Here is a 13,638-nt window from a genome sequence, read left to right as displayed (position 1 = left end):
TGGCATGGACTCCTATTTTATCTTATACTTGATTAAAGGTAGCTTCACTGGATATAGGGTTCTAGGTGGGAAATGCTTTTCCTTCAAATAATAAAGGTATTACATCACTTTTAGGATTCTAGTGTTCTGTTGAGAAGTCTAATTATTCTCAGTCCTGATAATTTTTGTGAGTGACCTGGTTTTTCTTTCTGAAACCTTCGAGGATCTTGACTTGTCCCCAGTGTTTGAAATTTCACAATGATAGGTTTTGGTGTGAGTCAATTGTCATCCAAGGGCCCTCAGTGAGCCCTTCCAATTCTGAACACTCATCTCCTTCAGTTCAGAGAGATATCTCTGAATTCGTTCATTGATACTGCTCTCTGTTTCCTCAGCTCTATCTGTCTGGAACTTTTATTACTCAGTGAGTAGATTTCCTGGCCTAGTGCTCTCATTTTCTCATTGTATCTTTGCCATACTTTTTGGAAGCTTTCCTGAGTTTTATCTTTCAGTTTTTCCACGTAGTTTTCATTTATAGGATCATATTTTAACGGCTCTTTTTTTGTTCTCTGAAGGTTCCCACATTCTCTCTCCCATTGGGGTATCTGGTTCCTAGTAAACTTTCAATAAATAATTATTTTAAATGGTGGTAAAAGATACCACACCAAAAGCCATCAACGTGTTCATCACAATCTACTGATCTGCTCATTTGGCCTGGGACCACAGTTTTTATTTCCCTTCCTTCCCCCCTCCCAGACCTTTTACAGAATTAAGCTGCATACCTGATGCCACTTCATCTGTAAATGCTTAAGTACCTAAGAACAAGGACGTTCTCTAACATAACCACGTCATTATTACACCTGAGAAAACTCTCCAAGTGTCTGAGAACGTCTTTCATGGCTCCTCTTTTCCCCAATCCAGGATCTAGTCAAAGTACAAAAAAGGCACAAGACAATTTGGTGGTTGTACCTCCTTAGGCTTTTTTCATCTAGAACGGTTCCCTTTCTTTTTGCTTTTTCTTGAAATTGATTTTTCTTGAAGAGTCCAGGCCAGTTATCTTGCAGAATATCCTACATGGTCTCTTCAGGATTAGATTCAGATTAAACATTTTGTCAAGCATCTTACTCCATGTTTTAGTGCATCACATCAGAAGGGACATGGTATCAGTTCATCTCCTTATTGGTGATGCTAATTTTATCACCCGTGTAAGGAAGTGACTTCAGATCTCGCAAATGTATATTTTACCCTTTGAAATTAGTAAGTTATTTGTGGGGTGATACTGAAGCCCCTATAACAATCCTGTTCCTAAAAATAGCAAGGTTTGTTTTACATACATTTATTTCTACTACTTTTTTGGACTGTGGGACTTTAAAACTAAAATAAACAAACCCATTGCCACCGAGTCAATTCTGACTCATAGTGACCCTATAGGACAGAGCAGAGCTGCCCCATAGGGTTTTCAAGGCTATAATCTCTATAGAAGCAGACTGCCACATATTTCTCCCAGGGAGCAGCTGGTGGGCTAGAACCCCTGACCTTTCGGTTAGCAGCCAGGTGGTTAACCACTGTGCTACCAGGGCTCCCTTGTGGGACTTCAGAGGAAAGAAAACAAAAACAAACAAACAAGAAGGCCTCAAAACCTTCTACCTCTTTGAACCTGAGTTTCAACAGAGATAATATCTCTCTTCCAAGGCTGTGGTAAGGATTAGTCCTAAAACCCTCAAAGCAGTCTCTAGAACAGTGTCTGACACACAGAAATAGCTAAGGAATGTAATCTGGTTCTTTTCTACAGTCCCTGGGATTCTGGGGTTTTCCTGAGTCGCCAAGAAAAAGGGCAGGGGCAGGGGCGGGGACAGTGAGCGGCCCAGCAGGGTTTGCCCCGTCCTGCTCACAGACTGACCTTCTCACAGTGAAGGCTTCACACGTTATGAGTGTCAGGTGACTCAATCAAGCCACAGCCATGCTGACACCATGATCTGATGCTGGTCCCCGGCCTTCAGTGAAAATGATGGGGGGATAGACAGAACTCGGTTTGTATCTGATTTCTAACCGTTCACCAGCTGTAAGACTCTGGGCATAGGATTGATTGATCCTTGCTAAGCCTCAATTTCCTTATCTGTAAAACCCAAAAAACCCAAAGCCATTGCCATTAAGTTGATTCTGACTCATAGTGACCCTACAGGACAGAACAGAATTGTCGCATAGGGTTTCCAGGGCCGTAATCCTTACAGAAGCAGACTGCCACATCTTTCTTCCGCAGATCGGCTGGTGGGTTATAACCACCAACCTTTTGGTTAGCAGCTGAGTGCTTCAACCACTGTGCCAGGGATATTAATTTGTACTTGCCCCATAGAATTGTTAGAAAGAGCAACTGAAATAACATATTCAGAGCCTAGCAGAGTGCGTGATATATAGTAAGCACTCAATAAATGCAAGAAAGGATCAGTTAGTAGAAATGACGGTAAAAGACAAAAAACTTCAACACATTTGAAAAGGTCAGGGTGTGCAATGAGATCTACTGACCCAACACCACATTTGCACTGGGAATAAAGGACTGGGGACTCTGGCAAATCTGTTCTCATCCTGTGGACACAGGGTAAACACGGAAGATAGGAGCCCTGCCCTTATGAAGTTTATATTCTAGTGGAGAAATGCTGTTAAACAAACAGATGTATTGTGATGTGTGCTACGCAGGACATAAACAGAGGCGTGACAGAGGCTAACGTTGGGGAAGAGAGGCTTTTGATAGTGTTGACAGAAGAAAATATCTCAGAGGAGATGACATGAGGAAGAGACTTGAAGGTGTGAAGGAACCAGTCATGCAAACTGATGGGACAGAGAGGCATTCTAGGAAGGGAGAACAGCAAGTGCAAAGGCCCTGAGGTGGAAAAGAGCAGGGTATGCTAGAGGAGCAGAATGGGGGCTCAGTGTGTCAGGAGTATAGAGAGTGAGACCACCGTGAGATGAGGCAGGAGCAGCAGATGGGGGTCTGATCACACAGGGCTGTGCAGACCATGGAAAAGAGCAACAGGAAGCCACTGAAGGGTTTTCAATAAGGGGATATGTGATCTGTTTGGTATTCTGAGATATCTCAAATGAAATGAAATGAAATAAATGAAAATGGCACATGAATTATTTCAGGGCATGGGTAGAAATAAGAACAACAGCAGAGAGGATGGTGGTTTGAACCAGGGGTAGAGATGGAGGAAAACAGGCAAGTTTGAGAAGTACTGAGAGACAACATTGGTAGGACTAAAGGCACCCATTCCCTGTTCCCTGCGATAGTGGTGGTAGGGGTACTGGCAAGGGAAGGTACTCACAGCTGACCTGGGAGCCCAGCTTGTGCTCCCAGACGGCATGCAGCTGCTGATACTCCTGCTGTGCAAGCTCCAGGCGTTGCTGCTTCACCTGGTAGATTTCCTTTTGTGCACTCAGGGCCTCCTGGGCCACCACCAGGTAATCCTTCAGCATGTGCTCCTGCTCCCGCCGCCACTGTACCCGAGGATCCTCAATCTGAGTGGTTTCTGAAACAGACCCCAGAGACCTTAGGTGAGCACTTCTCAAATATCTGTTGGGTTGATAGCCTGTGGAATCCACTAACAGAAAACAAAAAGCATGATAAATAGAAAAAAAACAATAAATGTAAATGAGTAAAAACCACTTATTAAACAACAGAGATGCTCCATTTTAGATTAAGCATACAAACAAAAATAAACCAGAGTAAATTTCTAAACCCAAAGTCAATCTCTGTCTAAGGACACCCAGGAGAAGGAACATATTTGAGTTCTAATGTAGACAGAATGTCCTGAGGACATTATAGGTGTCCAGGGTCATTTCTTTTGGTGAAGAGTAAAGGAAAATAAATTAATGTTTTGAAGAATGTAGCAAAATACTTACCCTATACATATGCTGGAAGTGTAAACTGCAACAGCCTTCCTGGAGGGCAATCTGACGATGCATATTAAGAGCCTTCAAATGGTAATACCCCTTTACCAATAATTCCTGTACTAATTTATTATAAAAAATTTTTTAAGTGCAGGCAAAGGTGCGTTTCTATAAAAACCATAATAATAATAATAATAATAGCTTATTTAATCTTTACTGTATGCCAAGAACTGTTTTAAGTACTTTATATTATTTACTCCTTTAATTCTTATACTAACTCTACAAAGTAGACTCTATTATCATCCCCATCTGTACCAAAGAGAAAACTGAGGAATACAGAGGTGAAGTAACTTGCTTCAAGTCACACAGAAAGTAACTGGTTTAATGATATTTATACAATACACTATTATTTAGCCATTAAAATACGTCCTTGAAGAAAAAATAATAAAATAGAGAGGTGCTTATGATATAGTTGTGGGTAAAAATGCAGGGTGTGATTCTGCATAAATAATTTTGCTACATAAATCAAAATAAACATGTACATTCTCAATAAGACTGGGAGAAAATTTAGCAAGATATAAACAGTAGTTATTTCACGGTGTCCAGATACTGTTTTTTCATTTTTTTAAATTTGTTTTTTCAGTTATGTGTATAATAAACATGTTCAGTAATAATTTGGGGAAAAAAAAAAAAGAGAGAGACATTTTAGAAAAGGCACCTGGCAGCTGAGCAGACATGGAGGAAGTCAAAGCAATGCCAAAGAGTCAATGCCCATGAACTGTCTACTCCTTGGTCACCTCCCAGTTGGTGGGTGAAGGTAGGGGTGATAGACAAGCCAGAAGTCATATAATTAACTATGGCCATGTGGAAGGTCTACCCTGTAGACAGGTTTTGCATAGCCCAAAGTGTTTTATTAATTTTGAATTGATTACTGGGATATAAAAATAGGGAGAATTAGCCATTAAAATCTTGATTTCTGGCTTTTTTTGATCATTCAGAAGATTTACCCGCCTTGGGTCCACATGCCTGGAAAAGTGAATCAATATGCCACAGACTCCAGTACTGTTGGTTAGCTTCACGCATTTATGCCATGTGAACATCTGAGTTTGTACTTCCTGAATTAAGCCCTTTACCTCTCATTCCTCCTAAATAGGTCCAAATGAGCATCTCAAATGGGGTATGGGGGTGGGGGGAAGAATGACTTAAGAGGCAGCAGAGCCAAGTTCTTCTTATCCCTGCCAATAATTGCTGTTCTACAATAGGCATGTCACTTAACCTCTCTGAGTCTTCTTCTGCATCTATAAAAGGGAATACTGAGCCCTGCCTTACTGCCTTCCAGGAAGCTGTGAAGTACATATGTCCGGGTAAAGTAAACAAATGATGGTAAAAGTAAACCCAAATGATTGATTAAGACCAGTTTTTAAATTGTCTGAGAATAGCAATTATTCAAGCCCTTTCTCCTCCCTTCTTGTGGGAAAGGAAACAAGGTCTAAATAATGCTAACGGCACAAAATTGCTTCAACCAAATACAAGGGAGGAATATTTGCAAGAGAAGGATAAATAAATAAATAAAGAGGGGAATGGAGTATTATTCAGACATAAATAGAGATGAAGTCATGATACATGCTACAACATGGAAGGTAATGTGGTAGTATCTATTAAAATTTAAAATGTGTATAACCTGTGGCCCAATAGTTCCTCATTTAAGAGATCTTCCCCAGGGATAAACCTTGAAAACATACTGAGTGAAATGTCAGACACAAAAAGACAAACATTGTATGATCACACTTGTAAGATGTATCTCGAACAGACAAAGGCATAGAGACAGGAAGTAGATTAGAGGTTCCCAGAGAAGGGGAGAATGCGGGGTTATTGCTTCATGGGTACTGAATCTCTGTTTGGGGTGATAAAAAGGTTTTAGAAATGGATAGTGGTAAAGGCTGCACAACAGGTGGATGTAATTAATATCACTAAATTATACAGTTAAAAATGGTTAATATATACATTTTGTTATAGTTTATACAATAAAATTAAAAAAAAAGGGAAGGGAGAAACTATAAAGTTGGATGAAGGACAGCTGCTGTGGGGTCCAACTCCCTTCAGCAGGTAAAGATTCCCCATTTCTGGTGGCCCACGCTCCTCTTTATAGTATGAATCAACATAGACAGATGGATGGACAAACAGATAAGCACAACACACACCCCCCACACTGCAACACTGATTCTCAACCTGGCTGCTTATTGGAATTATCGTAGAGATTTCAACTTAACTGGGCTACAGGATGATCCGGGCCATTACTTATTTAATTTAGATCAGCAGCATTTAAATTAAAAAATGCATTCATTTAAATAAAATGCATATGTAGCTCGATACGGTTTGACAAATGTATACACCATAAACTCACCATTGTGAGAAGAGGAAAAACAGCCCCCTTTTCAGTTTCTTACTGGTGTCTTTTGAAGTTTTTCATATGATGAAGCCCAATTTATCAATTTTTCTTTTGTGGTTAGAGCTTTTCGTGTCTTGTCTTAAAAATCTTTGTTGTCGTTAGGTGTCGTCGAGTCGGTTCTGACTCATAGCGACCCTATGAACAACAGAACGAAAACACTGCCTGGTCCTGCACCATCCTCGCCATTGTTGCTATGCTTGAGCCCATTGTTGCAGCCACTGTCAGTCCACCGCATCGAGGGTCTTCCTCTTTTCACTGATCCTCTATTTGACCAAGCATGATGTTCTTTTCTAGGGACTGACCCCTCCTGATAACATGTCCAAAGTATGTGAGACATAGTCTCGTCATTCTTGCTTCTAAGGAGCACTATGGCTGTACGTCTTCCAAGACATATTTGTTCATTCTTTTGGCAGTCCACGGTATATTCAACATTCTTTGCCAATACCACAATTCAAAGGTGTCAATTCTTCTTCGGTCTTCCTTATTCATTGTCCAGCTTTCTCACGCATATGAAGCGATTGAGAACACCATGGCTTGGGTCAGGCACACCTTAGTCTTCAAGGTGACATCTTTGCTTTTCAACATTTTAAAAAGGGTCTTTTGCAACCTATTTGCCCAGTGCAATGCATCTTTGATTTCCTGACTGCTGCTTACATGGGTGTTAATTGTGGATCCAAGTAAAATGAAATCCTTAACAACTTCAATCTTTATTTATCATGATGTTGCTCCTTGGTCCAGTTGTGATGCTTTTAGTTTTCTTTATGTTGAGGTGCAGGCCCTACTGAAGGCCGTGGTCTTTGATCTTCATCAGTAAATGCTTCAAGTCCTCTTCACTTTCAGCAAGCAAGGTTGTGTCATCTGCATAATGCAGGTTGTTAATGAGTCTTCCTCCAATCCTGATGCCCCATTCTTCTTCATATAGTCCAGCTTCTCAATTACTTGCACAGCCTACAGATTGAACAAGTATGGTTAAAGGGTACAACTCAGCCCCACACCTTTTCTAATTTTAAAGACGCAGTATTCCCTTGTCCTGTTTGAACGACTGCCTCTTGGTCTATGTATAAGTTCCACAGGAGCACAATTAAGTGTTCTGGAATTCCCATTCTTCACAATGTTATTCATAATTTGTTATGATCCACACAGTCGAATGCCTTTGCATAGTCAATAAAACAAAGGTAAACATCTTTCTGGTATTCTCTGCTTTCGGCCAAGATCCATCTGGCATCAGCAATGAAATCCCTCGTTCCATGTCCTCTTCTGATTCCAGCTTGAATTTCTGGCAGTTCCCTGTTGATATACTGCTACAACCATTTTTGAATGATCTTCAGCAAAATTTACTTGCATACAATATTAATGATACTGTTCGATAATTTCCATATTCTGTTGGATCTCCTTCCTTGGGAATAGGCATAAATATGAATCTCTTCCAGTCAGTTGGCCAGGTAGCTGTCTTCCAAATTTCTCGGCATAGATGAGTGAGTACTTCCAGCGCTGCTTCCCTTTGTTGAAACATCGCAGTTGGTAGTCCGTCAATTCCCATAGACTTGTTTTTCACCAATGCCTTTGGTGCAGCTTGAACTTCCTTTAGTACTTTTCCTTACCCTAAAACCTTGAAAACTTTCTCCTATGCTTTCTTCTAGAAGTTTCATAGTTTCAGCTTTTATGTTTAGGTCTATGGTTCATTCTGAGTTTATCTCTGCATACGGTGACAGCAGGAGTAGGAGCCGAGGTCTATTTATTTTTTTTCCTTAGGGATACCAGTTGTACCACCAAAATTTGTTGAAAGCATGATCCTTCAGGCGTCAAGCTCCCTAAACGCTCTTCTATCGAGTCGATTCCTACTCATAGCAACCCTATAGGACAGACCAGAACTGCTTTACAGAGTATCCTTTACAGAGATTACTTTACAGAGTAATCTTTTACAAAGACAGACTGCCACATCTTTCTCCTGTGGAGCAGCTGGTGGGTTCGAACTACCAACTTTTCAGATAGCAGCCCAGCACTTAGCCACTGCACCACCAAAAACCAAAAACCCACTGCCTCGAGTCGATTCCGACTCATAGCGACCCTAAAGGACAGATTAGAACTGCCTGATACGGTTTCCAAGGAGTGCCTGGCGGATTTGAACTGCCGACCTTCTGGTTAGCAGCTGTAGCTCTTAACTGCTACGCCACCAGGGTTTCCACTACATCACGAGGGCTCCTTAAAAGTGATGTATTAAGTGGCTCTAAGGTGATGTGTTAAGTGCTGTTTTTTCTAAACTAGTCCTACTCTGAGATGGTCAGCCCACAGCCCAACGCTTCTGCTGACCCCACTCTTCCACAAGTCCATCTCAACAAAATAGACAACATTATTCCTAGCTTACACCTTAAAGATTACCTTGGCCAGCATTTTTCAGCTCTCGTTTTTATTAAAGTGACACACGGACATAGTTTAATAGTTAAGCATATTACCAAGTTTGCCACACAAAATATTCCCCGCCTCATTCTCCCCCAAGTTCTCCTTCCCAAAAGGCAGCCACTTTCAACATTTTTAGCTGATTTAGTGCAGCCATGGTTGAGTTCCCCTTCTCCATACTTCCTTTGCCTTCCCCATACACTCTAAACCTCTGCCTACAAACACGTCCCACATACATCCTCATTATAGCATAGAGGCTCACCACACTCATACACTCTCTATACATTCCACACCCCGCCTCCTGTATACACCACACACCTGCTTTTACACACCCCATGGCTAACAATACTGTATTTTCCAACAGTTTTAACAACAACAACAAAAAGCAATTGTCTTAAAAATAGCTAGACATCTGGAGAACATTCAACCTTCATACTATGCAAAGGAACACAAATTAAAAACAGTGAAGTACCATTTTAAACCTATGACTCTAGCAAAAATAAAAACAAATGAAAATAGTTCTATATTGATAAAGGTATGGGAAAAATGGTACCCTTATTGCTTGTGGCCATACAGACTGATACAATCCTTTAGACATACTCATCAGTCTGGGAACATGTACCAAAGCCTCAAGAGTGTTCATAACATTTGACCCAGTGATCCTACATTTGGAATATTTTTATCTTCAGGCATTATCAAAGAAAGAAAAATCAATATGCCTAAAGAATTTCCTCACTGTGTTATTTATATACAGAATGAAATACTAAATGGAAATAACCCAAAAAGTCACTAATAAGGGCATTATGGTACATTCATTGTATGTGTTAAAATGTATTTATTCATCTATTTGCTGTATTAAAAATGTGAAAATTATGTAGCATCCCTCCAATACTCATGACATAGTATTAAAAGAACAAAGCAGAACACATAACTTGAGCACTGATTAAAACCATATAATTATGATGCCTGTGAACACTCAGTGGGAATATTTAACACTGACATTTGAAATAATAAAAATGATTATATGCTACGAAGAGTTGTCTATATTTGCTGTTTCCAATTCCTCACTTTCCAATTTTATTTTTTCTTAATTTAATCTACTTTGTTGTTGGTGAGAATATATACAACAAAGCATACACCAATTCAACAGTTCTCAATGAATAATTCAGTGATACTGATTACATTCTTCCAGTCGTGCAATCATTCTAACCCTCCTTTTCTGAGTTATTCCTCCCCCATTCACATAAACTTACTGGCCCCTATGGTTTCTACCTAATCTTTCAAGTTGCTGTTGTCAATTTGATCCCATATAGTTCTTAAAAGAGCATAATGCTCAAGGCAGACTAAATGAATAATTTCTTTTTATAAGGATCAGCACAAAGCTGGTTCCTATGTGGCAGCGGTTAAAGGTGTCCCAAATATCCAGCTTTTCCAAACTGCTATACCACTTCATCATCTCTAACATCAACTACTCCCTCTCCCCTCAATACTCCCCTCAGTACTCTCCCTCCTGTCTTTGGACTCCATAATTCTGTAATTGGAGAAGCTCAAAATCATTAGTCAGGACCAGGCCAGGGGCCAACTGCTCAACAAACCATCCATTGCTCATATGCAAGTTCAAGTTGAAGCTGCAGAAAATTAAAATAAGTCCACGAGAGCCAAAGTACGACCTTGAATATATCCTACCTGAATTTAGAGACCACCTCAAGAATAGATTTGATGTGTTGAACGCTAAAGACTGAAGACCTGATGAGCTGTGGAATGACATTGAGGTCATCATACATGAAGAGAGCAAAAGGTCATTAAAAAGACAGGAAAGAAAGAAAAGACCAAAACGAATGTCAGAAGAGACTCTGAAACTTGCTCTTGAAAGTAGAGTAGCTAACGTGATGGAAGAAATGATGAAGTAAAAGAGCTAAACAGAAGATTTCAAAGGGCAGCTCAAGAAGACAAAGTACTGTAATTGTGGTGCCATGGATCGTATTTGTACAGCCTTTCTAGCCATGGTCTTGTAACTTCCACCCAAGTGATTGGGCAGGACTGTGTAGATATGGTAATTGTGGCCCATCAAAGGAATTGGTTAGTTTTGCCATCTTGCTGGGATTGAAATGAGCCATGCCAGAGGTGGTAAAGAGAAGACCCCACCACGACCAATGAAAAACAGCCAGGAGCCAGCACGTGTTTTAGACGGGGGATTCCTGTGCTTAGAAGCTCCTAGATCCAGAAGATAGTGAGCTGTAACCCTGAAGACAGAACTGGCAGCAGAGACCTGGCAGTAGAGACCCAGCAGCAGAGAACCGGCAGCAGATACCTGGCAGCAGGAGACAGCAAAATGGGCTTCCCAGCCCATGGAGAGAGAAAGCTGAGTGTCTGTTGGCAGAGGCCTAGGGCCAGGGAGAGGCATCCCTGAGAGCACAGCTGGGAAGAGGCTGTCCTGATGGAAGAACTGTATCCTTGACTGTTCCTGAGGCTGCATTGTAACCTGCCACTTCCCTAGTAAACCCCATAACCGGGAATACAGTCTGTGAGTTCTGTATGGCCATTGCAATGAATTATCAAATCCAGAGAAGTAGAGAGTGTTGTGGGAGGAATGGATGGTATCAGAACTGGTAAAGACGGTGGTGAGAGGAGGCATATCTGACCTCTGCCTCATAGAAATCAGCCTTGGGCTGTTGATCTTGATTCTCTTTTCCCGTTGTGAAATTAGAGGAGATCAGACAGTATCCTCCACGCTGTTTTTACAGTTGGTATCAGGTGTGGGATTCTTTGCAATGGCTCCAGACTCATGGAAGCATGGAACTTTGTAAGAGAAAGAACGAAGGGGCTTCGGAAGTGAAACTTTTGATTCCTAGATGGTTGCTTTTATTTTTGTTACCTTTCATGGCTGAAAGGAATGTTCTGCTGTACCTGAAGGGAGAAAAGCATGGAGCCAAAGCCAGGTCAGATAAGCAGGATGACTGATAGGGGGACAGGGTTGACTGGTTCCACCCAGCCAGAGCCCCAAGGCCATATGCATGTGAATGGGAAGATAGTTAAGGTGTGGAGAAGAAAAGATGCAACCTGAATGTTTTAAAAAAGGGTTACGTGTTTAGGATTATGTGTTTAATTCAGTGTACTATGGATATTGAATGTTTCTCCTACCTAGTGTTGTAAAACCAAAAACAAACCAAACCCAGTGCCATCGAGTCGATTCCAACTCATAGCTACCCTGTAGGACAGAGTAGAACTGCCCCATAGAGTTTCCAAGGAGCACCTGGCAGATTCGAACTGCTGACCCTTTGGTTAGCACCCGTAGCACTTAACCACTATGCCACCAGGGTTTCCTAGTGTTGTAAAGCAGACATAAATGTATGGTCAAAATAAATATTGGGTGTAAGTTTTTTTTTTCTTTATTACAGATTACAAAGAGAGTGTAACTCTACCTTCAGCCAATACTTGATTGGCTATGCTACAAGAGGAACTAGGATTTGTGGAGGGAAACACAGGCTGTTTCAGTGGAGTGGCTCTGCGTATAGAGTGGGGGCTGATGTTGAAAAACCTGAGCCCCACCCAGTTGTGCATTTGAAAAGAGATGCAGAACCGCCTAGAAATGCTAGAATTGGAGAATTGCATTTGAAGGCAGGGCCTTCAGAAGGAAAACAAAAAGTGTCTGTTTGCTTTTTGAATTTTGAGCGAATGGTTTGCTGTTGAATGCACCGAGGCAAGAAAAGTCAGTGCCCATCAGAAGGAACCCCCTTTCAGGACTGAAAGTTAAAGGGAGCTGGCAAGTAGACAGCTGTGGTGACCACCTAGGTCCATTCAATGAGTGGAAGTGGGGGAAGTGTAGCAATGAAGAGACTGGCTGAGTTTGGACATGTCCCGTTGACACCTGTTGACCCAGTCCATGCGGGCTAGGGATGAGAGAGTGAGAGGATGGGCTGGCTAATCAGAAGTAAAAGGAGTTGTTGGGCTCCTGATTTTACAGGTGGAACCCACTGACCTAGCCCAAGGGCTAGTGATGAGTGTAAATGGGCTGTATGAAGTACCAGGAGATGTCCCTGAACTCTTGAGCCTAAGGCTGCTATCCATTGTGATCTAGCTTGGATGGCTAGGGAAGAGCTGACCAGAACCCAACCAAATGAAGAGAAAGATGTTTGACATCATGAGCTGGTATTAAAAAAAAAAATCCATTGCCTTCGAGTCAATTCCGACTCATAGCGACCCTATAGGACAGAGCAGAACTGCCCCACACAGTTCCCAAGGAGTGCCTGGTGGATTCGAACTGCCAACCTTTTGGTTAGCAGGTGTAGCTCCTAACCACTATGCCACCAGTGTAGATTGCGCAGTTTGATGGCTTGCTCTGGGCTGGACTGTGCTTTTGGATGGAGATGCTCAAAGTTCCAACCTAAACAGAAGATTTTTCAAGACCAAGGAAAAAGCTTGTCTCCTCAGAGTACCAGTTTGGGACAATTTAAACATTGGCTATCTAAAACGGAGGGAGATAAAGGCGTGAAGGGGCTGGATTACATGCTTCATGAGTGTGCTTACTTTAAATGAGAGGGGCATGGGAGGACCCCCACTGAATAGATTCCTCTTTTCCTGATAGGTCCGTGGAAGAAAGGGTGAGGGAAGATGCTGATAGGATTATATGTTTCACTTGTGAGTGTTGCTTGTTAACAGGCTTAATTGTGATTGTAAAAACTGTAATTGGCTGTAACTGTGTGTGAAAGAGTGGACTAAAGTGGAGGCACTGCTGGACTGGAATATAGTGGCTGCACCTAAGGTCCCTTAAAGTTTTTGCTATGCTGATAGCCCGTGAGGCTCTGAACAAGGGAATAATTTCTCTCAGTTAAATTTTATCAGGCACCAAAAAGGGTGAAGATGAGATGACTCTTGGAGAACCTGACCAGATTAGATGGAAACCTGCAGCAGACCTGAGTGGCTAGTACCTG

General features: G+C 41.5%; 1 protein-coding gene across 2 annotated transcripts in view; it reads right to left on the bottom strand.

The window, feature by feature from the left end:
• WWC1 (WW and C2 domain containing 1) overlaps positions 1-3,500 on the bottom strand; it is an 81,618-nt gene extending 78,118 nt beyond the window's left edge. For both annotated transcript variants that reach the window (XM_003404646.3, XM_003404645.3), the window contains exon 1: positions 3,297-3,500. In XM_003404646.3, the coding sequence (XP_003404694.2) occupies positions 3,297-3,447 (151 nt within the window). In that variant the 5' untranslated portion in view covers positions 3,448-3,500. The remainder of the gene's footprint in view (positions 1-3,296) is intronic.
• Between the last annotated feature and the right edge of the window lie 10,138 nt (positions 3,501-13,638).

Source organism: Loxodonta africana, chromosome 2, assembly GCF_030014295.1.
Source record: "Loxodonta africana isolate mLoxAfr1 chromosome 2, mLoxAfr1.hap2, whole genome shotgun sequence".
In the NCBI taxonomy this organism is placed as follows: domain Eukaryota; kingdom Metazoa; phylum Chordata; class Mammalia; order Proboscidea; family Elephantidae; genus Loxodonta; species Loxodonta africana.
Note: the sequence above shows the minus strand (reverse complement) of the source record. Positions and strands in the feature narration are given on the sequence as shown.